Below are 26,878 nucleotides of genomic sequence, written 5' to 3' on the forward strand. Positions count from 1 at the left end.
TGCAACGTTGAGAAACGAAGAAAGGGAAAGGGTGAAACAACGTTTAGCTTTTAGTTGCGATCCTTTCCTTTAACCCTCCATCTAACCACCGCACCGCGGTGACGAAGGAATTTATTCGTGTAACGTAGCCTTGAAAATAGGTGCGAAAAAAGTGACGCGGAACTCCTTGCTCCGGTGGTTATAAATATTTATCGTTTCCGGCGCGAACTCTCGAAAAGCAGTGAGAGCGCTTGCGATAGACCTTTCGTCGTAAGCCGATAGCTCGATCAAGTACCGAAATGTCAGAGCTCTGGATAAATAGGGCAGCCAGGTTGAAAAGATCGTATACAGATTGATCGATACGAAGGCGGAAGTGAGGCGAATGTAAGATAAAGAAAGACTAATAAAGGTGTGTATAAAATGTTTAGGTCACGGAGGGAGGTTCGTAAGAGCCCAGTGCCGTAGCATGCCGGCGAGCTGCAGCGGGTGGTGGGGCGTCTCTGAGAGAGCGCGTCGATCGGCGTCGTCGGGCGTCTACTCGGGCGTCTGCGTGGTCAGGCAGGGTCCGGAGAAGCGTGCTTACGCGTGTATAGCGGGATTAGAAGGAGGAGGAAGTGAAGGCGAAGGAGGAGGAGGAGGAGGAGAAGGAGGAGGAGGAGGAGGAGGAGGAGGGGACGGAGGCGGAAGTAAGCGAAAGCGAAGGCGAAGAGGTAGAAGAAGAAGAAGAAGAGAGCGTGCAAGTATAAGAGTAAGCCTGGAGGTGATCGGGGCGAGGAGTAGGGACCGATGAGCGCGGGGGGGGATGGGGGCTCGGGGTTGGGCCCCCCTGAGCTGCCGGGGGCCCAGCCGACTGCCGCGACCCCCCCCATCCTCGGGCAGCACCGGAACCCCCAATCTGGCCAGGATGGACAGCCAGCTACAGCGCTGTCGCAAACGGGCCAGACACTCGGGACCAACACCGGTGCCGCCAAATCCGCAACCAAGAGGCCGGCTCGAAGGGGCGGTAAACCTCCGCCCGATAGGCCTGTCAGGGCCCTTTTCTGTCTACCCCTCAAGAATCCTGTGCGAAAAATGTGCATCGACGTCGTCGAATGGAAGTATCCTTTATTTTGACACCGTTCAGGGGTGAAAAGAAAAAAATTTCCGTGTCGCATCTGTTCGTAAAAAAATTAGACCAATAGAAGAGGGTGATGGAACTGCCTGTCAATGCCAACCCTCGTTGACAAATCTCGCTTCAACGGTACATTGTCCCAATTTCGCTTCTATTTCGGTCTGTTACGTAAAACGTTTAAAACACGTATCGAAGTATTCGATACAAAACTTAGAAACCGGAGATCCCCTTCTATTATTTCGTTTCTTCTTTCCCGCGTTGCTGGTAACAACGGGAAAAGATAAAATTCCGTAATCTATGGGGAAAGTTCCAATACCTTTCAGGGTCTGTTTGTACTTTAAAGCCTTTTAAGATCTTAAGAAGACCAGGAAAGAAGTTAAACAAAAGTTGCCTTATTCCCGGCTCCAAGTTATTTTCATTTTCCTTAGCTAGAGCTGCAATCGACGCAACTCTCCAGACCTTTCGAGTGGCTTATTCTCATGACGATATTCGCGAACTGCGTTGCCCTGGCAGTCTACACACCATACCCGTTCGGTGATTCTAATTTGACCAACCAATATTTGGTAAGTACATAATCCTTTTTAACTCGATGATATTTCATTCGTCGTCATTAACTCAGCCGCACCATCCTGCTCTGTTTACGTTCTTGTCAGGCACGAATTGATTTAACGATCGAGATACTCTGCGTCATAAGTAAAGATAGCCTGTTGGTATTTTTCATTTTTCTTTACTTCTTATTTGAAAACTGAACGAAAGAAAAAGCAAAACGATCGCTTTGGATGTCAAGTATAATATATCTTGATCCGAGCAACAACTTTCGATTAAACTAATAATAGAGAAGATAATAGAAATAACTGTTCCGTTCATCGAACCACGTGAACCGACCGGGTTATCGGTAAATAAACACTATGTCCAAGAGATAGGGTTGATGGCATGAAACTTATTCGAGGTGAAACCTCAATAATTGCTCAATCTTCCTGACAATCGGGGCGCACTGTTCCCCTACCATTATCGGAAAACATGGTTCGTATGTAGGACCACTGAATCTTTTTTTCACCGGTACGAATATGTACTAGGAAAATTAAACGAGCAATTAGGAAAATGAATTAGTTCGTTGTATCGTATGCCGCGGTAGGCGTGGCTTTTTCCGCTGCACTTTTTTAATAAAGCGAACGTTGTTAGAAAGTGGAATTTTTCCACGGGTTTATAGGACAATAGCGTCCGTGTGACCGCAAGAAGGGAAATCGGTGAGGAGCGATCGATATACAGGAAGGTTGGACATCCTTTGAAGGGTGGTTTCAGCACACGATTTTCATTATTGTATCTCGTTATTACTATCGACTGTTTGTTGGAAACATTTACGTCACGACCTCTCCGTGGTCGGTCGTTGGTCGATGCGTGCCAAGAAAGAGCGTACAACAGACGGACGGACGGACAGACAAGTGGGTGTGGATGGTCTTGATCAGCCATCGATAAACTACGCGAACTTTAAGTAGTATAAACGTTTAGGGAACTTCCTAGCAACTGTGAATGGATACGATGAGTCATTGATTCAGGTCCGAGTTTCTGCAACGTGTTCCACTTGATTTTTCGCAAAATATTCAAACTTCTTCTAAATATTAGCTTAATGCATATCGGTTCTGTTCATTAAACTTTCAATCTATGTTCTATTTTTTACTTTCAACGAAATAGTATGTGAAATTGAAATTTTATGAATGGCTATGTTTCAGGAAAAAATAGAGTATATATTTCTTGTGATTTTTACGGTCGAGTGCGTGATGAAGATCATCGCTTACGGTTTCGTAGCTCATCCTGGAGCTTACCTTCGAAACGGATGGAACATATTAGATTTCTCGATAGTAGTCATAGGGTGAGTATATTTATTTTCCCTTTAATGTAGGTGTACGAGTTTCGTGGAATCGTTTTACGCGTGACACGTTTCACGGTCGAAAAATCAGCCGAGATTAATTTTGTTTTAATTGAAATTCCGAGCGAATATTTGTATACCGTTTCTTTCCAGAATGGTGAGCACGGTGTTGTCGATACTAATGAAAGAAGGCTTCGACGTGAAAGCGCTGAGGGCTTTTCGAGTATTACGACCCCTTAGGCTGGTTTCCGGAGTACCGAGTAAGATTTCCGTGTAAAAGCGATAATCGAAATTTCTTTTATTATTTTTCGAACCGCCGCGTCGCATATTTGGAAAAAGAAAGCACCGGATAACGAGTGTCTGTCGATTTCTGCAGGTCTTCAAGTGGTCTTAAACTCTATTTTGAGAGCGATGATACCCCTTCTACATATCGCTCTGCTCGTTCTATTCGTCATCATTATTTACGCTATCATTGGCCTCGAGCTGTTCTCTGGCAAAATGCATAAAACATGCAGGCATAATGTGACTGGTAAGTATGAACGATCCTAGCTATTTGGTACGTTCGAAATCGTAGCGTAGACTTCCGTTTCACCAAGGTCCACTCGATTTCACGCGTATCGGTAAACTATGCGAGCAAAAATTCCTGGATTTTCGTGAATCAGCTATTTACCGCGAGAAACGCAGCTCGCGTTCCACGCGCTAAGAATAATTAGACGTTAGTTTCGCCGTGGTTGAATCATATCTAAAATAGCCAAGTGTGTTTCGGGGTTAAACCGGGAACTCACTCCCTCGACCTGAGATCTGCCAGCTTCTCATCGATATTCAATTTTTCGAAGAATTCTTTTCCGCGTTCAACCTTTCCTCCGTCGAGGAAGTTTCAGCCGCGTATCTACCGCGCGTCGCGTTTAAAAACGATCACGCGCATTATCGGGTCTGGCTGGGTGATTTGAATACGTGTCACTTTTTTTTTTACAAATCGTATATACGAGACGGAAAGCATTGTATCGAATAAGAAAGCCCGTTAAAGTAAGGATGACAGCATGTTATAACGTGGCTTGTTACGAATACAAAGGAGTTGGCTTCGATTCCTGCTACACCTGCCACCCCTATTTTCCACGGATTCCTACGTAGTAATCTCTCCAGCTTTCTGACTTAATTCTGCTTCGCATTGTACTTTCAAATATTTTAAACGCATCGTCGTTCATTGTTCAAAGTCAGTCGAGCGAGGAACTTTTGTTTCCAATTAACGCGTTAGCATTCGAATCGTGTGTTGTAGACGCGATAATGGAAGAGCCAGTTCCTTGCGGAGACGGCGGCTTTCAGTGCGACAACGTTGGGCCCGACTACTATTGTAGCAAACAATTTTGGGAGGGTCCAAACTGGGGTATCACGAATTTCGACAACTTTGGCCTCGCCATGTTGACGGTCTTCCAGTGTGTCACGCTCGAGGGTTGGACGGACGTACTTTATAGCGTAAGATCGATCTCGCAACACATCGGATTGTCGATTGAATTGAACGCTTTCTTTTAATGTTATCTCGTTTCTTTCGTGTTTTATTGTCCCATCTTTAGATCGAAGACGCGATGGGAAGCTCGTGGCAATGGATCTATTTCATTTCTATGGTCATACTTGGAGCTTTCTTCGTGATGAACCTGATTCTCGGTGTGCTGTCCGGGTTAGTATAAGTGGCACGATATTTTTGGTAATTAAAATATGTAGACGGCATAAAAAGATACGGCGCAGACAAGTCGAAAGTACCTTTCGATTTTTTCGTTTCGTTTCGTTTTGCTCGAGAACATTTCAATTACGCTCGAGACAGGCTGTCTCTAATCATGCCACGATATCGTGCTCTTTTACTCGATGCAGCGAGTTCTCTAAAGAGAGAGAGAAAGCAAAGGCGAGGGGTGACTTCCACAAACTCAGGGAGAAGCAACAAATCGAGGACGATCTGAGGGGTTATCTGGATTGGATCACGCAGGCGGAGGACATCGAGCCGGAAACCGACGAGCCGAAAATGCAAGACGGCAAATGTACGTGACCTGTTTACTTATTTACCTTGCTCCTTTAATTTTAATCTTTCGCACTTTTAATTACTCCGAGCAATGAGTTTTTTCATTTGCATTTCACCGTACAAATGCTCTTGTTTCTTCACGCTTTGCAAAACGTCTATTTTAATTACACGATCTCTTGAAAATAAATGAGACCGAAATACAGAATTATTTATTCGTTAATTAAGAGTAACGTTAATTCCTGTACGTGTGCGAAAAGTCGATAATTAACCAGTCGATCTAATTAACGGGTTGCCGCTGACCTGCTATTACTTTGGATATTTGCAACTTCCCTTTGTTTATATTTTTAACGAGTTCTACATTCGTTGCAATGTTCAAGGATGAAATTTCCAATTAGTATCCGTCATTTGACCGTCACCGATAGAAAATTGAGAAAGTGTTTAGCGAACGTTGGTGAAATGGCTGTTGCAGCGAAACAGCAAAGCGAGATGGAGAGCACGGATCAGCTGGAGGGTGACGAGGAAGGAGTTCAACAAGAATCCGTGTGGAGGAGAAAAAAGCGGGACTTTGATAGGTAAGAAAAGTTGCCTTTTGTTCGCTAAACTGATCGTTCGCTCGGTCGAGACCCATCGAACATTTCTTTCAATCGAAAATGTTACGCGTCCCAACAAAACGAGCCTCGCCTCGTTTATCGTCGGCTTTGATCGAACGAATTTGCAATGGAAATTCGCAGAGTGAACAGGAGAATGAGAAGGGCCTGTAGAAAAGCCGTCAAGTCGCAGGTTTTCTACTGGTTGATCATAGTATTGGTTTTCCTGAACACCGGAGTTCTGGCGACCGAACACTACAATCAACCGCATTGGTTGGATGATTTTCAAGGTATTTTGCGTCGGTAACGCGATAAACAAATTTTGCAGCATCCGATACGTGTTTTTTTAAATTTTTTTTATACGAAATAAACATTTATTGGATGCGCGAAAACAAAGGGGCTGCGTTTAAAATTCCACTATTCTTGCACACAGAGATTACGAACATGTTTTTTATCGCGCTGTTCTCCATGGAGATGATGCTGAAGATGTACAGTTTAGGATTTCAAGTAAGTTTGCGATGTTGAAAACTTACAAATATGTAAATGATTTTCTTAACGAGACGTATATTCTCAGGGTTACTTTGTCTCGCTGTTTAATCGATTCGATTGCTTCGTGGTGATCGGCTCGATCACCGAGATGATCCTTACGAACACACAGGTGATGCCACCCTTAGGCGTCTCCGTTCTCCGTTGCGTCCGATTACTCAGGGTATTCAAAGTGACAAAGTAAGTCTAATCTTTGTCAGGAAATTTTCCAAATACATAAATAAGGAAGGAAAGTAACCAGAAAATACCGATAAATTTTTTTACAATAGATATTGGAAGTCGCTGTCGAATTTAGTGGCTTCTCTGTTGAATTCGATACAGTCGATCGCGTCTCTGTTGCTTCTACTCTTCCTCTTTATCGTGATCTTTGCTCTTCTCGGCATGCAGGTACGATTACGCGTTTTTATTCTTTTAAATCGAGCAAGGGTTAAATGTTTTTGTAATTGTAACTTTCTCGCAGGTATTTGGTGGAAAGTTCAATTTTAGCGAGTTACAGGACAAACCTCGTCACAATTTCGACAGTTTCTGGCAAAGTTTGTTGACGGTGTTTCAAGTAAGTTTACGATTCACGATTATGCTTGTCGTACTTATAGGCCTGTCTATAGCTTTAGCAAAACATTGCTTCGGTATAAGTGAGTACGACAAGTGTAAAGACCTATAAAGACAGGTGTATCAACGGATATCTTTTCTATCGTAAAGCGAGCTTCACTTTTAATCAATATTTTTTGCATTTTCTAACCGACAGATATTGACAGGCGAGGATTGGAACGCCGTAATGTACGATGGTATCAGAGCTTACGGAGGCGTAGCCAGCTTCGGCATGCTTGCCTGTTTTTATTTCATCATTCTGTTTATATGCGGTAATTGTATCCTTTTCTTCGCGGAAATGCAGAATATTTAAATGGTGTCGCGACGAGTGACGTACGCGACAAACGAATTCAAATAAATTCCACTCGAGCATCAGAAGAAAGAGTCGCGATTCTCGATATTCATGCGAAATGATCCTTGACGAAAGAAGCATCGCAGATATTCTATTGAACGTCTTCTTGGCCATCGCTGTCGATAACCTCGCGGATGCCGAGTCATTGACTGCCATCGAAAAGGAAGCCGAAGAAGAGGTGAGTTTTTTTTTTTCTACATCCTTTTTTTTCCACAAATTTATTGTTAGAAATATTCGAGAAGAATAAACGTTTTCTCGTTGCGTTTACTCGATTCGCAAGGACGAGGAAAATTATAATGTCGGTCGTTTTAACGTTTGTCAAAGAGCAACGATACAGGGGAAAGCTCGTTTGCTTTCTCTCGTAATGACGGACGTCGTGTCTAAGGCTGACGCCAACGACGCCGACGCCGACGCCGACGCCGACGCCGAGGATGACGCCAATCGGCTCTTTATCGCTCGTTACGCTTCCTCGAGTTCGAATCTTGCAAATATTTGACGCGTCGTAATTAAGCGAATCTAGGTCATCCACGAATCCCATGATTGTTGAGGATTTCATCAGTGACCACTTCTACCAACGGAATCGAGCACTTTAACTTCGGAAAATGTATTAGACGAGATCGAGTGTACGGTTCGTAAGTATTCATCGAGCCGTGATAAAAAAATGTGTCTTCGATACTGGAGCTAGAGGCAACGATTGGAAGCACGCACCTGGAATCGAGGTCGTCGCAATCGAATACCGATACTCTGGAATTAAAACTGTCATCGAGAAACACTAGCTGTTTAGTCGTTTAGTCAGTTTAGCGTATCGGAGAAGGGCATGAAAGCCGTAGTACAACTACCCTGTGGGGATGCATCGAGTTTTCTCTCTCTCTATTCAATCATTTTCCTAACTTTCCCTCGACATTCAACCTCGTTCCTTTTTATATCGGTCGCTCGTTCCGATTGTCTTTCCTCATTTCTGACCCCTTTACCATAAGTCAAACGGTGTTCTCCGGGGTAATTAAGGGCAGCAGTTTTTTATTCGGCTTCTTATTTATCCTCTTATCGTCGCTTTCGATTGTTTTACACGATTTTTTTTTCTCCGGCGGTATTTCGTAACGGGGAAACTGTATAAATATACGAAGCAACTCGAGCGTGAAGCTCGTAGTAAGGGTGGAGAAAAGAGGCCGTCATTGAACAAAATCACGTCTCTTCTTCTGGTTGAACGTTCGAAGCTTAATCGTTCGTGAGTTTTCGATAAGCTAATGGAAAATCGATATTTAACCCGTCGAGCATTCACCCAGCGAGATTTTAGCTTCGCCCTGATACCCCATGAAATTCGACCAGATTTATAAGGGGTAGTTTCTTACACTCGCACAATGTCTTTTTTTAACTATTAATACACTCTATTCAACGTTCCCCTAATTGCTTCCTCTTTTTCTCAACTCTTTGCGTTGGCTATGCTGCGACGTAAATTATAAATAATCAAAGGGTTCGTTGTTTTCTTTTTTCTTCTGCAGGCCAAGAAGAATAAATCTCACAGTGCCTCGCCAGCTAGGGACGAAGAGAGCGGGGAACAGGGTGACGGTGGCGAAGGAACAGGTGGAGAGGACGAAGGTGGTGGCACGGATTTGGAACATGATCCGAACGAGACGATGGAAGACTACGAGGCAGCTTTGGACACGGAAACGTAAGTAGCCGTTTTCGTAAACGGTACCGAATCAGAAATAACTAACGATCGAGTAAATTGTCGATCGAGCAGGTCGGAAAAGAGCGAAGACATGAATACTCACGCGAAAGTACGGCTGAATATAGAAGAGTCCGACGAAGAGGTGGAGGAAGAAGAGGAAGTCGAACAAAACGAGATGCACGGTAATCTTTCCTTCCGTTTTTCGATTAATATCCGGTTATTCTTCTACAGAAGATCGCTTTCTTTAGACGACGGTACGGAACAAGGAGTGTCAGCCAGACCACGGAGAATGTCCGAGTTCAATATGGCCACGAAAAGACAACCGATTCCCCCTGCTTCGGCATTTTTCATTTTCTCACAAACGAACAGGTAGATACGGTTGACTTTTATTATTTTCATCAGCGATATCACCTGTTTCTCCTCCATATTTTTCAGGATTCGCGTCTTCTGTCATTGGCTCTGCAATCATAGTTATTTTGGCAACGTGATTCTCGTGTGTATCATGATATCATCGGCAATGTTGGCCGCCGAAGATCCACTGAGCGCTTCGTCTTATAGAAATCAGGTACGATAAGCCATTATTCCATGATGATTTACGATTTATAGAAGATCAAGAACGTTCGAAATCCAACCAACAAACCCTCTCTACGTTCTTGCAGATATTACTGAATTTCGACTATTTTTTCACCACAGTGTTTACGATCGAGATTTGGTTGAAAATGATCTCGTACGGTTTTATCATACACGACGGCGCTTTCTGTCGATCGGCGTTTAATTTGCTCGACCTGTTGGTCGTTTGCTCTTCTCTAATTTCTATGTCTTTCAGGTAAGTGCTCTCGATTGTTTTCAGGATACGTTATTTCAAGTGGCGTTACAATTCGATCGGTATACATTTTTAAACGTCTTTTAATTGTCTTTCAGTTCCGGTGCATTTTCCGTAGTGAAGGTGCTTCGTGTGTTGCGCGTTCTCAGACCTCTGCGTGCCATCAATCGTGCCAAGGGATTAAAGGTATCTTTCCTCGCTTATTATCCGAAAAATGGTACCATGAATTTGCCAAATCTGTCCCAGGATCTAGTACAAGCCCTGACTAGACGCGTTACGTTTGGGACCAAAGTAACTTTTCTTTACGATATAGATTAAATCGAATATTCCGCTAGTAGACAATTTTCGTGATTGCTTTTGAATAGTAAACAGTAACCGTGTCGAATTTCTGATCGCACAGGAAAAAGACACCTTTTCTTTTTTCTTAAAAATTTTCACTAGAACAACAATTCTTAGTTACTGGAAAAATTTTTTCCTCTGCGATCCGTTAACTATAGTGTATAGTATAAAAACGAGAAAAAAAAAAAAGAAAGAAAGCAAGGTTTATAAAAGCGGAAATAAGAAGCAAGAAAATGATTAAGGAAAGAAAGGTGTAACCGACGTAATAAATTAGTCGGCACACGTAATATCCCGTTTGTTCGAGAACGGATCTACATTATGATTAATGTTGAACCCAGCACGTAGTACAGTGCGTCATCGTAGCGGTAAAGACTATCGGAAACATAGTCCTCGTCACCAGCCTCCTGCAGTTCGTGTTCGCCGTCATTGGCGTACAACTGTTCAAGGTAGGATTGCCAGGCCTCGCACACTAAAAACGGTCCTGGGAACAATTCCTTCGAACCTCTCGTAGTACACTAGAGTGGCATAATATACATATAATACAACCGAACCTTCAAACACCCGAACCCATCTCAGACCTGTCCCCCTCACACTCTGTTGACCCGTCAGACCTTTTATATATATATTATCGTCATTCTCGTTCATTCATTATTTCACATACGTTTGATGCAACGCCCAAATAATTCACCATCATCAAAATTCACAACCTACCAATTCGTTTACTATCTTGGTACGCCTTTGCTCGACATCCCCGTAGCCTTCTTTGACGATTATTCGTGTTACTTTGTTTTTTTATCAAACTGTATGCTTTTATTCTTTCAAGTATAGAGTCCAGAATGGAAACCTGATGGTTTTTAAGTTACTACCAAAATGGCGTTGTGTGTGATCCCTCACCCCTTTTAGTCAAACTACAATCATCTAAAACTGAAAAAGCATTAGGTTTCCTTAGATGGAAAGGAAAATAATCGTCGAAAGGTGCGGGCACGAAGCAAACGTTGTTTTTTCCGACATATGCACCTCTGGGTATCTTCCCTATGACAAACCAATTGTTTATGTGTTAATTTGATCATTGGGTTTCTTGTCTCGACACTCTCTCCCCGAAACCTCTCACTGGGACTACACCTTGCTTTTCTCTTTCCCTTCAATGTTTTTGTTTCACTTGACCAAAAGTACACGCGTGTTCTCAACGATTCGAGACTGTTTTACGCTGGCTCATCGTAGATCATCTACGAAATCATCGTAGATCGTTATACATAGTGGGTTTCTTTTTCATACGTAACGAGACGTATCGTGATAGGAGAAATGATATCGTAATAGTAATAGAAGCTCGTCGAGAGGCGGGCGATTTCTTTCACTTTCTATCTTTTTTCGTTTGAAACAAGGATACATTTGTACGTATACAGGATGTTTCTGAATTCAAACTGATTAAACTCTGTCAGCGTGTTCGAAAAATTGATTTTAGACGACCTGATCGTACGTAGGTGTAAATGTTAGGTAGATGAGCGAACAGCTGATCACGTAGCCATCGATACTTGTAAGTACCTACACTCACACAAACCGATACGTGTTACCACAAATTCCAATATTTGAATCTAATTGTTATTCGTACAACACCCTGGCACGGTCTGATTAATCAGAATTTGGAAACACCTTGTATATAAACACCATTGTAATGGTAAGATAATAGACGAGTGACCGGGGGGAGATGAGACGGTAGCTCAAAGTAGATAGAGACAGAACATCAAAACATATAGTTGTTACGTTTGTATGCCTCATTTAGAGAAATTGATTATACAACAGTGGCTTTTTCGCAAAGTCTGTCTAAAATCTTTGGCTTTCGTATCTTCGTTTATTTCTCCTTTGTCTCAACACCCGACGATTTTCTGTATCTCTTTCTTTTCCTCTCTTTTTCTCTATCTGTCTGTCTCTTTTTCACCCCGCTCTCTCTCTCTCTCTCTCTCTCTCTTTCTCTCTATACATACACACATGAACGTACATATATTTTTTTTTAATCTCTCTTCCGTCTTTTTCTCACTGTGTCTTTATCACCTTCACTTCGCTGCTCGAGATTTAATATTTAGCTGGAAGACTAAAAGTACGAACCACATCGACACTCGAACAACAGAATGCTATCAGACAAACACGATCCATGACACTGACAAAAATACAGGCTGCGTGATCAAAATTGATAGTAGAAGATTGTTTGAAAATTGCATGCTTGTGCCGGCTGAGCGTTGCAGTGGTGTGTCGCCTATATTAACACGAGAGAAAGGAAAGGAAAGGAAAGGAAAAGAAAGGGAAAGAAAGAAATGACAGTTCCGTGAATTTCCTGTGATGTTAAATCATTTCTCGAATCATTTCTCTGATCAAAGGCCTCCTCTTTATATGGCATTTCAAATGATCTTGCCTAGACCTGAATCAGAGGCTTCCAGATGTAATTCGTGTTTCGGTAGCTTACGCCTGGAAGTCTCGAAGAGTAGAGTAACTTAGAAAGCGAAGAAGCATCACGGCACCTCATCTGTGTTTTTCATGTTTCCACCTGGATCCACCTTTATCGACTAATTCGTGCTATAGGCTCGATAAATATTTACGGAACAGTGTTCTCCCCTCGATGTTTTAGTGTACGTTAGAAATCATAGAATCGATTTGAAATCTGTTCCTCTTTGTCGCATCCGTGAAAAGTGACGTTCGATGTTGAGAGATTAGAGAGCAATTTAGACGATTCGTAGTTATAGTTTACCTTTGTTGCTTCGTTCAAACTAGTCCTAGAGAGAAAAAAGGCTATAGGCCCAACAGAGATATTAAACTGTTTAATGAATTTTTTTTCTTTAAAATAACACGCGTTACTGACCTAAAATACTTCAGTATTTTATATCCTTAACATTTAATACACCTGTAGTATTCAAATATACGTACACTTACATTTAACACGTTGACTACACACATTAAAGAGAAGGTTAAATACCAATTCATGTTATCAGGTGCATGACTATGTTTACTGTGTCAGTCAACGTGTTAAATGACTGCAAGAACGTAACCGTTCCATAAATGCTGCGTGTTTGAACGCTGATAATAAAAATCGGCTTTAACCATCGATGAACCCTTAACGAAACTAGAAATCGTTTAATTCCAAACAGCTCGAACGTTTTTCTCTTTCTCCTTTCTCGCTATTATTTTTAACTTACCAATAATCGTTCTATTCCTTTTCACTGTTTTCTTTTTCTCATACGATTCGCGTAACATTCGAAACGTTATTCGCAAGGAATTTAATTAATTCAAAACGATGCGTCGTGATCAAAGGAACGATAACGTGTTAAACGATGGAAAAGAAAAAAAGAAAGATGAAATCTCCCAATCAACGATTGAACGAGACAATTACGGTCGAACGTAAAAGGCCCATAGGTGCATTGCCGAGAAAAAACATCGAGCACTGGTGGGTTGGATGGATGGCGAGGGCTTAGTTCACGATTTAACGAAAACAATGGACAAATTCAATCTAAAGGGTGAAAGACACGCTGAAAGAACGAAGCTTCGAAGATACGAGAATTCCTTGAATGGATAACAATTTTGTTAGAAGATCGCGTGTACATATGTATATTATAAAAGAAAAGCGGAAAAAATGAACAGGAATGGCCAGAAAACGAGGAACGAAACGCGACGGATCGTAGCTTGAAAAATCCCCCAGACCTAGTGCCACTGTTGAACAAATGATGAAAACAAACTAGCCATACCCCCCACCCCCCCCCCCCCCCCCCCTCGATTAATGCTACTTTGTATTTTTTTTGTTTTCTCTTTCTGTCTGTCTGTCTCACGATCCCGTGTTCCCTGCTGTGCTCGCTCGCCCTGCTCACCTGCCCTCAACCAACTACGTAAAAAAGTACGTAGTGAAGTGTGTGATTGTCGCCATTAAAACGATCGGCAACATTATGTTGGTCACCTATCTCCTACAGTTCATGTTCGCTGTTATCGGGGTACAGCTGTTTAAGGTAAAGCCAATCACCACCACTATAGAAAGTTTAAATTAAGCCAACGACAACTTCTTCATCTTCTTCTTCTTCTTCTACTACTGCTACTACTACTATTACTTCTTCTTCTACTTCTTCTTCTCTACTGCTACTTTTTCTTTCTGTATTCATACAGTCATCGTTTCTTCCATTTTGGTTCTTTCTTAATTTTGTTTCGTTTCTTTTCTTCGTCGTTGCTCTTGATCGCCGTCAGACGATCAATTTAGCGTTCAGAATCGGAAGCTTTGAAAGCCGTGGATCGGATCTCGGTCCGGAAACGTCCTTCGAATTTCCTTCGCGAAATACGGGAAAGCGATGAGTGTTAATTGATTTTAGAAGCGAAGGAAATAAGTATTCGCTTGCCCGAATTTCGTGAAACGCTGCACGCAACATTCAAGAAAATCTTGTTTAACGCGGCTAGTCTTTCCTTCGATAACTTTACAAAGGAGAATATCGGCAATAATTATTGCTCCGACGAAATTTCTTTTCGATTACACCTATCTATTGATGATGAAAGTGGGACGTTGCCTATATTACCCTTTGAAAAGTGTGTCTGCGTTCGCGTTAACACGCGGTCGAGGGCACGGTAACACACGCTGTTTACGAGCGAACGCTTCAATAAGAAAATCAAGCGGGACTGGAGCGTCGTGCGAGAATAATCTCGTCTTCGTCACACGATTTAACGAACTCCAGATAAAAACACATTTAATTAACAAAATAGACGCATACCAGTTTCGCTGTGTACATAAGAATGATGCTTTGATCGTAGTGCATGTTCCGTAGATCGTTCGTGTGCATCGCAACCACGAGAGCATCAGATTTGAAACTTTCGATTAGTTCGTAGACTTAAGAATCGTAATTTTAGAATAGCTAGTATTAGAAAGTTTTGATAACCTAAACTTATCGTAATGTAGAAGGTTGAAATTAGTTTTAGAGAAAGAAACTTACCGAACCGTAGAAAGTTTCACAATCAGCCAGCTGTGGATGAAACGGTAGAAGTCCTCTCATGGTTGCGGTTCACCTAATAAACAGACAAAACTTGCATGAAACTCGTCTCCCATCGTGTTCCGATCGTAATTTGCAACCGTACTAACGGTGAACGTTGTTCCGAGCGTTAACAAACCAGAGAACACGCATTCCTCCACCTACGCCTATGAAATCCAACCCTTCGATAGGGAAATGAAAAACAAGCAACCAGGGTCAGGGTGATCCACGCTGCACTCGGTGCATTGTTTCTTTTGAAAAATTTATTTATTCCGTAACAAGCGGATCGGTTATTTCGTCTCGAGTAAATTCAACGGCAAGGGAAAAGGGAATGATTCTATTTTCATAACAGTTGCGACAAGTAATTACGGGTTTACAACGCCTCGAAGTTCATAGAATCATCTATCGAAAGGAGCATAAACCTGGTCATTTTTCACCATCCTTCTCCCTCCTCGATAATCCAATTTAAAACTAGAATTCACGATGAGAAGGTTGCCCAGAAATTCTTTCTCAAACTACTCTACTTCCAACATGCAAATTCTCGAATAACTCCACGTTCGAATTCTGCTCGCGTGTTAAATTCCTCTAGAAAATAAGAAAAGGAATCGATGAGTCGCGATGCTTCGACGAGACGTTTTAAAGAAAATCAAGGAAATATTTCTCTCGGCGAGCTTTATCGTCGAGTCATAAACACGCAACAAGACGTACTGTCGTTAGTTAGGGAAAAATCGCGAAAGCGTATTTTCTGGACTCTCGTTGTGAGTTTCGTGCAGGCTAAACGAGATATGTAGCCTGCGTTCAATTTTGTACATATTTTTCTTTCCATGTACAGATACACATGTCATATATGCACGTTAAACGGAATGTTTCATTTTTCTCTTATTTCTCAATTTTTTTTCTTTGTTCTTTCCTTTACTTTGCTCGATATCACTCGCTGCTACTGACCTTGTTCTAGACTCTAGAATGGCCAATTAACGATACGCTATTTTTTTTATTTGTTTTTAATTTGTTCTATCGACGAACGATGCCGACACCCTTTAAAATTCAACGTCGAATCGAAATTGTGATGTTAATTGATAGGTTAAAGAGTAGACGAGAAGGGTGTCGATACGTTCCCGTGGCTTTTGAAACTTTAAGAGAAGCCTTATCGAATTGCACAAGCGTTTGCCGTAGGTTAATGAAGTTTTTATGTTGTACAGGGTAAATTTTTCTTATGTACCGATGCATCGAAAATGACGAAGGACGAGTGTCAGTAAGTGATAATTTCTACGAGAAGAAGATAAAAGAATTTCTCTTGATGCAACGTTCTTGCTTTCAGGGGTACATACCTCGAATTTGAGAACGGTAACATTAATAAACCGGTGATGAAGGAGAGAAGTTGGTACCAGAATCGTTTCCATTTCGACGACGTGGCGAAAGCGATGCTCACGCTTTTTACCGTATCAACGTTCGAAGGCTGGCCTTCGTAAGTAACATCGTACCACGTCGAATCGCATAAATTTTCCTTCCTATTTCAACGCCAATATACTATCACCGTTTCTACTCTCGAAAATGCCGCGATCGTTGTAAGAAAAAGAAAGGGTAGATCGTTTTCTCTCTCAACAGATTGCTAGACGTGTCGATCGACTCTAACAAGGAGGATCACGGACCAATTCATAATTTTCGGCCGATAGTCGCCGCGTACTACATCATTTACATAATTATCATAGCATTCTTCATGGTCAACATCTTCGTTGGTTTCGTTATTGTCACTTTCCAGAATGAGGGTGAGCAAGAGTACAAAAACTGCGAGCTCGATAAGAATCAGGTAAGCGTTCGTTTCAAACTTGCCCGTATATAGAAAAGCCTGCTTTAAATTTCAATTTTCACAGCGGAATTGCATCGAGTTCGCGTTAAAAGCTAAACCAGTCCGACGATACATACCGAAGCATCGAATACAGTACAAAGTTTGGTGGTTCGTCACCTCACAACCGTTCGAGTATACAATTTTCACTCTGATCATGATCAATACCGTCACGCTGGCAATGAAGTTCTACCGGCAACCGGAAATCTACACGGAAGCGTTGGATGTTCTCAACATGATCTTCACCGCGGTCTTTGCCCTCGAATTCATCTTCAAACTGGCGGCATTTCGATTTAAGGTACGATCTACGAAGCAGGACAGTGTGATTAAAATGCATTTAATATTTCGGTTCTTGCAGAATTACTTTGGCGATGCTTGGAACGTGTTCGATTTTATCATCGTCCTTGGAAGCTTCATCGATATCGTTTACTCGGAAGTGAACGTAAGTAACTCGTTGGATTCTTAACACTTTCGAAGGAAAACTGTTCCTTGGAAACTATCATTTTCAGCCCGGCTCGACCATCATTTCCATCAACTTCTTTCGACTTTTCCGCGTGATGCGATTGGTCAAGTTGCTGAGCAGAGGGGAAGGTATCAGAACGCTTCTCTGGACGTTTATCAAATCCTTTCAAGCTCTGCCCTACGTAGCCCTTCTCATCATAATGTTGTTCTTCATTTACGCTGTGATAGGAATGCAGGTATGTCGAAAGCGTTCAACTTTGATACTTCAATATTTGAATACGATATACCCTCCGTTAGGTATTTGGAAAAATTGCAATCGACGACGACACGTCGATAGACCGAAACAATAACTTCCAGTCGTTTCCGCAAGCGGTGTTGGTATTATTTCGATCGGCTACAGGTACGTAAGATTATCGGATTTATTAAAAAGATGAAATTAATAAGATGATTGATACGCAGGAGAGGCTTGGCAAGAGATTATGATGGACTGTTCGGCGCAACCGGGCATAGTGATGTGCGATCCGAATAGCGATGAATTCAACAACCAAAATGGCTGTGGATCCGACATTGCATTTCCCTACTTTATATCTTTCTACGTTTTGTGCTCTTTCCTCGTAAGTGTCGACTCGTGTCTATGAAGAAACGAGGAAATTCCTATACGAATTCCTCCTTCTTTCAGATCATCAATCTCTTCGTCGCCGTGATCATGGACAATTTCGATTACTTGACGAGGGATTGGTCGATCCTGGGTCCGCATCATTTGGACGAGTTTATTCGTCTCTGGTCCGAGTACGATCCTGACGCGAAAGGTCGCATCAAGCACCTGGACGTGGTCACACTGCTGAGAAAGATATCACCGCCTTTAGGTTTCGGTAAACTCTGCCCTCATCGAGTCGCGTGCAAAGTTAGTATATCTCGACCCGTTTGTAATAGCAAGGATTCAATGATTTTTACTCGAATCTCGATCGTGTTCAGAGGCTGGTCTCGATGAACATGCCGTTGAACAGCGACGGCACGGTTTTGTTCAACGCGACCCTGTTCGCCGTGGTGAGAACTTCCCTGCGAATCAAAACCGAGGGGAACATCGACGACGCGAACTCCGAGCTCAGAGAAGTGATCAAGAAGATCTGGAAAAGGACCAGCCCGAAACTGTTGGACCAAGTGGTACCACCGCCAGGAGGCGACGACGAAGTAACCGTTGGTAAATTCTACGCGACCTTCCTGATCCAGGACTACTTCCGAAGATTCAAGAAGCGCAAGGAGCAAGAGATGAAGGACGGCGATAAAGAGTGTCACAACACGGTTACGCTTCAGGTAACTTTCTTCGTGAAAACTAGCGATTAAATTACGTTTCATTTATTACAACTGCTGTCGTTTACTTTACAGGCCGGCCTGAGAACCTTGCACGAAGCTGGACCCGAGTTAAAGAGAGCCATTTCTGGGAACTTGGAAGAACTTTTGGACGACAATCCGGAGCCTATGCACAGGGTATCGACAATCGAAATGCCGAATCGATGCTTGCAATTTCCTAGTAATCTCGTGTTCTTTTCATTTTTCTTTTCCAGAGGAATCATTCGCTGTTTGGAAGCGTGTGGTCGAGCATGAGAAAGGGACATCACAGTTTCAATCGAGCTAGGTCGTTGAAAGTAAATTCAACGACTAAGGTAAACGAGCCTTCTTACGAAGCAACGTTGCTAAAACTCGGTCGAAATGTTTTATTCGATTACGATCCACAGGCGTCTCCGACGAATTCTATCGATTTCCTGCCGTACTCGTCGCTTCAGAGAACAGGCGGTCCCGACGCACCGAACCAAATAACCGCGAGGTCTCATCAAGTTGTGCCAAACGTAGCGGGGTTAGTTTCCCTTCCCTTCCCAGCAACCACCGATCGAACTAAGCGTAATGATAAATGTACTTGTGTGTTCAGTGGATTAAGCGACAGCGCGATGAATCAAATGGGAATCGATGCGAAGCTCACGGGCATAGAGGAGAATATTCCTCTGAGACCGTTGGCCGGGTTCGGGAATCCTGTCCAGCAACAATCAACCACCTATCATCCCTCTTACAAAGTGGTCGAGTAAGTAAACTGCAACTAACTGCGGCTAAAAACTCATCTAGCCGTGGTCTAGAACGTTTTCTCGTCGTTGGGAATCGCGTCGTGACGGACCGCGTAGAGTGTAGAGGATCGCGTCGCGGGGGAAAGTTTGCACGATTAGAGATTCGCTCGCGAATTTCTGCACCCCTCCCCTGGCAGCAGTCTTTTACGGTTTTCTCTTTACTCTCGTACGTTTCAGCGGTCCAGGTAGCGGTAATTACCTTCATCCGAATAACGAATACGGTAAGAGAAGTTAGGGCTGTATGGGACTCGATAGTTTGCTTTTACTTGATCTTTGACGACATAGCATTATTTTTCGCTTGCGCGCTTGCATGCCCGTACCACTAACCAAACAATACCAAACCAAGCCAAAGCAGAGTGAAGCGAAAGTATCGTCTCGATCTCGCGGACCTTACGACACGATCGGAAGAATCCTTTAACGTCGCGTCGCGAGAACCTTGAGAATCGACGAGGAATTGGCGAGGTTCCGTACGAACGATTGCATGCCGTTCGTCTACCTTTACTTTTCTGTTCTTTCGCTCTCTCTCTCTCTCTCTCTCTCTCTCTATTTCCCTTTATCTTTCTCCGTTTGTTTTTCCCTCTGGCTTGTGTAAATCAGGCGCTTTACGAGCGCGCGCGATTCGCTCGAGGTTCTCGAGGACGCGGCGAGGATTCCGCGCGCACCGTCGTTCGCTAACTAACTAAGAGAGTGGTTTTTTTGTCCGTTCTTTTTTTTTATCCCCCGTGTCGCGTGGTGCGTCGACGTCGACGTCGTCGTCGTCGTCGCGGCTGCTTGAAGCAGTGTTCAGGACGGAATCGAGCGGCAGCTGACCCCACCAACGCCACCGCCAAGAAGGAACCCACCCTTGTCCGCCGAACCAGCCATCGTACTACTATCGTCTAGCAAGTCCGCCAGCGCAACGCCGTCGATCGCAACGTGCACCAACACCTCGACTGCAACCACCAGCCCGAGTTCCAACGGCACCTCTTCCTCGAATGGGACCCGCTGTTATTATTCCTACGCCACTCGGCCTTGCTGCGTCGATTGTGCCGTCTGGAGTAATCACGGTACGATCTATACCTATTCTTCTCTCTCTCTCTCTCTCTCTCTCTCTTCACCTTTTATTTCTCTGTAACTTTGCTCTTCTCTCTTATCTCGCCTCCGAATCAATCGATCCACGCGTTTTCGATGGAAAATCGAGACGAGAGGCGAGGTAAGGGTTCGCGGCGATGCTAAACCGAGATATCACCCGAATAAACAGCAGCCATAGATCGCGAGGACGGAGATTCGTCAGCGGGAAGCGAGTTCAGCGAGTCGGAAGGATCCGAAGAAATAGGATCGGATGAGGGAGAAGAGGTTGGAGCAGGAGGTGAAGGAGATGAAGGAGGAGAGGGAGGAGGGTCAGGAGAGTCTAGCAGTTGGAGCGACTCGGAGAAATTAGGACGTCGAGGAGGATCCCTGAGGCAGGAGATTGGCGTGGCGTCTCGGTCCCGGGCTCGTGGTCGACGCGGATTGAGCTCGTTGGTCGGCAAATCGGCGCCGTCGAGTTTCCGGAAACGCGACCCGAATGGCGGTGGACAATCGAGCAGCTCGACTACGTCCGCGAGTACCGGATTCGCGCAAAGCGTCGCCAACGGGCTGAAACTCGCTCAGACACAGGCGATCGCCGTTGCCGGATTCCTCGCCGACGTCGACGATTCGCGCCACGATCGCGTCTGCGCCTCCTGTCTGTCGCATCGAGCTTACCAAGGCAGAGGTGACTAATCCCCGACTAATATTCGATCCGCAACTCCTCCTCTTCCATTCACGATCGCGCGTTTATCGAACGATTTTCGACTCGATCCGAATCGCATCTTTTATAATACCAGTGACAAAGTTTCTTTCTTGATTCGGATCGAGACGAAATAAAAGAGAATACTATACGTACTACGCGAGTCTCGTTTCCTTCTCTGCCGCACAACCATCGCACGATAATGCACAGGGCACGAAGAGAGGACGGACGGGGTAAAAAGTGTGTGGGTGTGTGCGCGTGTTTGCGAGTGTACCTATTGCATGGCCACAACCTACCGCTCGAAGCATGCGTTCTGCCAATTCGAGTATCAGACCGTCGTCGCTTGACGCAATTAACCATGCAACCAGCTCGATGTAGCACGAATCGTAGCTGTGTTGAAAACGTAGAGGCAGAGCGTAACGCAGCGAGCTTAAAATTCCTTCACGGCTCTCCTCGTTCGTCAGTGTCCTGGGCCGGAGAGAGTAACGGAAGCATCGGCGCAGAGCGCCTGTCCCACAGTTTGCCGGGCAGTCCTGCGGACCGGAAGCCTAACTTCGAGGTCATCGGAAGCGCCGAGAGCCTAGTCGGTCGGGTAAGTGAAAACGAAGAAACATTTCAAAACTATTCGCGTTTCGAAAGGGTGGATGTTTTGGAAGGACGCGTTCCCCGTAGGTTCTGGTGGAACAAGGACTGGGCAAGTATTGCGACCCAGAGTTCGTCAGGTACACGTCGCGAGAGATGCAAGAAGCGCTGGACATGACGCGCGAAGAGATGGATCGCGCTGCTCATCAGCTGCTTCTGCAAGAACGTCGAGGACAACCGCTTTCCTACCAGTTACAGCAAGGTGCGGAGCAACCGTGGACATTACCGGGCTACCAACAGATGCAACCGTCGACAGGTATCGGCTATCAACCGTTACAGGAGCAACAACCTACTACTGGTCCGCGACAGTACCGACCGTATTATCGAGGCGCCGGCGCCAGCCCCGGCACCGCTAGCGGTCAAGCGACACTCTCGGACCCAGCCACGCAACAACAGCAACCTCCGCCATCTTAGCGACACGAGCACCACCATCTTGTCGACCGTGTTCCTAGTTCGTTCATCTAGCACCGATCGCCGGAACGAGCTTCGCCCTCGCTGTTCCTCCGAGCAAAAGATTCGGAGGAAACGCAGCGAGAATAGAGGCTGACGCAAGCAATAAAGCGACGAGAGCAACGAGCGGGTCGTTTTTTCGCGAGCGTTGTCGGAAGAGAAAATTGTTCGCACGGTCCTCGAACGAATGGCCGAAATATACGAGAGGAGACGAAGGAAATTCGCTGGAAACGGAAGCGCGGACGATTAATCCTTACACATTGCTCTCGTTCGTATCGTAAACATTTATTCCTTCGATTACCGTTGTTTAGAATAATTGAACTCATTATTATTGCTCTTCGTACGACGGATTCTAGACGAGATAACAAGTGCCTAAGTATCTGTAACTTCTTTCGGACCAGAGAAGACTTTTATCAACTTAGACAAAGTACCATTGTCGCGAATTACCAAACAAGTTGCGTGTCGAGTGTGTACGCTATTATATTGTAACTATACATATATATATTATATATATATTATATATATATATTATTGTTCGTATAATATAACTGTACATATACGTTGATGCGCGAGAATGAATGGCCGATAAACGTAAATGCCGCGAGTTTCGTTTCTACGTCCAAGTGTATGCCTGATCGGCCAAAAAAGCTCGCTCACCTAGCGAGTCGCTTTTCACGATTAACCCTTTCGTTACGAACGAGTTCGAACTAAAAGTTTCCAACGATTTTCGTAACGAACGAGTTGATCGAGACGATCGAACGATGCTACTCTGGATGCCGCAGCTATTCCTACGTATTCCTTCGGAACCATGTAAGTACTTACTATACGCGGGATACGCTTGCTCGTATTCTCTTCTACGTTTCTGTACTTTTCGCGAATTTTCGTACGGTATTACCTCTCTGAAAGACACGAGCTTAGCTCCTTGGCTCTTGAAGAGAAAGATATTCGTTTGTTGTCGCTAGCTATACCTACAGCTTTTAGAAAACGACGCGATACTCGATCAGAAAGGTAGTACTCTACGTCGCGATCTTTCCTATCCTCGTCCCTTCCCTCCCACTTTCCTATCCCCGTTTTAGACTGGATTTTTACGAATTGCGTCCCTAAGGAAATTTCCATTCGTATATTCTTGTAGCCGCGAGAGGAATGCGTGCAAGTACGGAAGAGAGAAAGAGGAAGTGAGCGAGGAAACATCACGCATATACGTATGTACGTTCTTCTACGTAAGAAGGAAATCACGATTTCGGTCAGGAATTTCGGTGGTAATCGTTCCTTTCCACGCACAAATTTTATTCGCGACAGGAACGAGGATGGCTCTGATCGCGCAATCTCACTTGTTCGATCGTCACGCATCGAATGCGCGACAAGTGATCGAAGAAAAGTGGAAGATATTCGATTGCCCGATTTTCTAAATGTTCCCTTGTCGATCGAATTAGTTCATTCAGCCCAAATAGTGAAAACATTTTTTACGCCTTTTACTCGTACATCGAGACTCTAGAGATTCGAGTTTATTCTCTGGGAATGCGATCGCAAACGAACAAGCATCAACTGAAATGCGCGCGATAAAAAAATTCTAATTCGAAAACGTGCATTTCCAAACACGTGCAACACGGAAACCGGAAATGTTGCGGATGCGATTGCAGGAAGCGCCGAATATTTTTTAGAGAAAATCCGAAACAATCAGCGTGAAATTTTCCGTGTACTCAAGAATGACGTCGACAATAATTTTAATCGATGACATTTACAGAATCACGTTTCTCTGAAATTCCTGTCGGCGCTTTCTTCGTTTTAAACGCTTCCACTATCGAGCGATCGGCTTTCCCGGTTTGCGTTTCAAATACCAGCGAGATTTATAGTTCGATCAACGATAGTCTACCTTGACTGTCGATCGATCGAATTCCCAGAACGTTTTTCGATTCGATTTACTTTTTCCTGCGCGCGCAGCTACGTTTCAAGATGGACGATCGATCTTTTTAGACGTATATGTAGTAGTACGTGGCGTAAATGTATGCATTCTTGTAAAGCGTAAGAATGCTGTTCGGAGAGCCGCGGTCGACGCGAGCCCTTCGCCACCAAGGGAACCAAAGCAAACTAAACGATATTTCAAAGAAACGAACAAATCGACGGACGCGTCTTTGAACATTTTCTCTTAGAGGTACTGATAATATAGGTAGGTGGTGTGTGTGAGGAGCCGGCATGGCAATGGCCGCGAGTAGCAGTGCGCATGCGCGTGCGCGCCATTTCGTCGAAAGAAACGAATCGACGAAACGGAAGGCAAGAAATGAATTTGTACAAAACTAATGATACACCTGCCGATAAGTTGCGCACGAGATGTTAACAATCGTCCTACTAACGATATTCGCATATACGTGTGTATAGTCGACCTTTCGTATTCGTTTTTTCCAGCGTCTTTTTAACAATTATGTATTTGTCTATAGCGATCTTTTTATACTGTTGTAAAGTGGCGTTTACACCGATCCGTAGAATATACGCGTAGAGGAAATGTTCTTACCTACCTTTAAATCGTAATATTGTATTGCAGAGGGTGCACGGGACATCGATGCTGTCCAAATAGTTTTTAACACACGCGTTTAGGAAGACCAAAATTTTCTACGTTACGAGACTGACGACTACCGATACGCGTATGACCGACTGGTATACACACACGAAATGAAACGAACGACGCGAAACTCCTGAATAACCGGTCCTTTCAATGCCTTCCTTCGGTCTCGATAGATAACCTGTCCACTTCAACGTAATCGTCGCTCGTCTCACCACTTGTAAACACTTCGTATACCATACACAAACGATATCGGCGATTTTGAAATGTTTCAACCGTTTAGCGAATGGAAGAAACGCTCACTGCGCAAGATTCGCGTTCGTAATGGTAAAAAACGCGCGCACGTGACGTACACACGTCGACGAGCCACCTAGTAACTAAATCGGAAATTAATCACCATTGTCACGATAACCGAAAAATTAAATGTTTGTTTTTCTTTTCAACTAATCGACAAAGTCGTAGGTTTATTATCTTGAAATCTTAACGTACACAAGGTTAAAGTATGCTTGCAAATTTTATGGAAATGCCGCAGATCTATTCCGGAACTGCGCAATCAGTTGCTTACCAGTTGAAAACGCGCCAAATTCGAAACGTTCAAAACGTAACGAACCTTCTTTTCAAACGAAATTCGTAAATCTTGCTCGACGATGCGTTTTTATCCGCGCTATCGAATTTCTGGCACAGCATTGGCACTCACACACGCTACTCGCACCGTTTATTTTTATTAAGACGTTCTTATATCGACACGATAATAAAACGATGTTCGCGCAAACATTATCATCGTTTTTTAGAAGACATATTCGATACACTTCGATAAAGACTCTGAAACGACTCTGAAATTGCGTAATCGAAAAAGGCACGATTCCCCTTTCCTTTGATTATTAACAACCGTTCCGAAAATCAACTTCCGATTTCGTTTAATTTCTGTTCTTTACGTTCTTACATTCGCTAACGACCGTGGAATTCTCAATAACCGATTATACGAACAATGCAGTTACGACATCCCAATACACGCACAATCCAATCGATCGATCGGTTATACGTGACTCTACGGTTAATGAGATGAATGGAATAATAAAAAATTGAAAATGTCAAAAATTTTAGAAATATCTGGACCCTATATTAATTCGGGGAAACGTGCTTCTTTTCCATTTGAAAAAACGCATATATCTCGTTGATGAAGAAAAATAAGCAAAAAAAAAAAAAGGAAAACGAGTACAGTCGCACGGTTACGACTTTCGTTGGTCCATTAGAAATTTTACAGCGCTAAGATTCAGAAACCTTGATATGCACAACCAACAGACACGCACACGATAAACTGCCGTTTTTCTTTTCAATTTCTGCCCTCTCTTTGCTTCCAACTTGTTAAAAATTTTCAATCCGTTTTCACGCGCAACTATTGACGATTAATCATCGATACGAGAAAAGCGAATTTATGAGCATTAGATCAATCCCGGTTCAGTCGTAACTAAAGGGTTGATACCACTGTTCAAAACATGTTATCTCACGTTTTCATAGAAATGGAAATATTTCTCACGGATTGTATACAATTTCAGAGCACGTTTTAACGGAATCCTTGATTTCTGTTGCACGTTGTTCAAATTGTTCTTCATTCGAGAAAAAGAAACGCGATAGTTGTGCCCCTTGCAAGTTCAACAGCAAAACGTTTTTGTTATACAAACGAGTGAAGGGTTGATCGATCGAGCGATGCTACAAACCGCGAGTATACACGTACCTGTTATTTATAAATATACAAAATCCTTTAGAAATTCTAACAATCAAATACAACAATTTACTGGATGAAAAAATGTACCTTGCGTTCGTCGATCGATCAAATATTTACCGATAAACCTACGCTCGATACTTTGCTTCGTTTACTGAAACAAGTCGATTATTAATTTTTTTTTTTCATTCGATGCAGTTTCGAAAAAATGTTCACCAGAACCCTGAAAACGTTTGCGGTTTAAACGAACGGTTAAACGCGAAAACGTATTACGAACACGTGCATGCGGTTCCAAGATTACAAGAATGAGACTGGCGAAATGGATCGAAGGAACTGCATGGACAATACCGAGCTGAAATTAGGAAGAAACTAACACGAAAGAATTGTTGTTGTTAATGTTGTCAGAAATGTGTCAAATTAAAATATAAGGATTTCAAACATCTGACATCCTTGTTGCTTTTCTCCCGAACATAG

At 43.5% G+C, this 26,878-nt stretch overlaps 1 protein-coding gene across 10 annotated transcripts; it reads left to right on the top strand.

Annotated features, from left to right (window-relative positions):
* The first annotated feature begins 656 nt into the window (after positions 1 to 656).
* LOC114871919 (muscle calcium channel subunit alpha-1) lies at positions 657 to 26,849 on the top strand. 10 transcript variants are annotated; one of them, XM_029178507.2, is made up of 41 exons: positions 657 to 1,076; positions 1,548 to 1,653; positions 2,821 to 2,960; positions 3,111 to 3,217; positions 3,334 to 3,486; positions 4,234 to 4,430; positions 4,529 to 4,632; positions 4,824 to 4,987; positions 5,438 to 5,540; positions 5,700 to 5,845; positions 5,989 to 6,062; positions 6,130 to 6,281; positions 6,371 to 6,488; positions 6,562 to 6,654; positions 6,847 to 6,967; positions 7,128 to 7,219; positions 8,541 to 8,710; positions 8,783 to 8,892; positions 8,959 to 9,079; positions 9,146 to 9,275; positions 9,370 to 9,536; positions 9,632 to 9,719; positions 10,211 to 10,318; positions 16,060 to 16,112; positions 16,179 to 16,325; positions 16,466 to 16,667; positions 16,732 to 17,001; positions 17,062 to 17,145; positions 17,213 to 17,401; positions 17,463 to 17,565; positions 17,625 to 17,779; positions 17,845 to 18,069; positions 18,141 to 18,479; positions 18,552 to 18,653; positions 18,731 to 18,829; positions 18,902 to 19,020; positions 19,093 to 19,242; positions 20,063 to 20,328; positions 20,523 to 21,017; positions 21,497 to 21,624; positions 21,705 to 26,849. In XM_029178507.2, the coding sequence occupies exons 1-41, from the start codon at positions 766 to 768 to the stop codon at positions 22,086 to 22,088; spliced, it is 6,585 nt and encodes a 2,194-aa protein (XP_029034340.2). In that variant the 5' UTR covers positions 657 to 765; the 3' UTR covers positions 22,089 to 26,849. The 10 variants fall into 10 exon arrangements, with proteins under 10 accessions (XP_029034340.2, XP_029034343.2, XP_029034342.2 ...); XM_029178510.2 differs by having other exon boundaries at positions 21,536 to 21,624; XM_029178509.2 differs by having other exon boundaries at positions 20,526 to 21,017.
* The last annotated feature ends 29 nt before the right edge of the window (positions 26,850 to 26,878 follow it).

Source organism: Osmia bicornis, chromosome 1 (genome assembly GCF_907164935.1).
Source record: "Osmia bicornis bicornis chromosome 1, iOsmBic2.1, whole genome shotgun sequence".
In the NCBI taxonomy this organism is placed as follows: Eukaryota; Metazoa; Arthropoda; class Insecta; order Hymenoptera; family Megachilidae; genus Osmia; species Osmia bicornis.

Excerpts from the sequence above, each read along its gene's own strand:
- LOC114871919 (XM_029178507.2), top strand. The coding sequence starts at position 766 with ATGAGCGCGGGGGGGGATGGGGGCTCGGGGTTGGGCCCCCCTGAGCTG. Across the intron at positions 4,431-4,528 it reads GGACGGACGTACTTTATAGC|ATCGAAGACGCGATGGGAAG; the intron begins GTAAGATCGATC and ends TCCCATCTTTAG. Across the intron at positions 9,720-10,210 it reads ATCGTGCCAAGGGATTAAAG|CACGTAGTACAGTGCGTCAT; the intron begins GTATCTTTCCTC and ends TGTTGAACCCAG.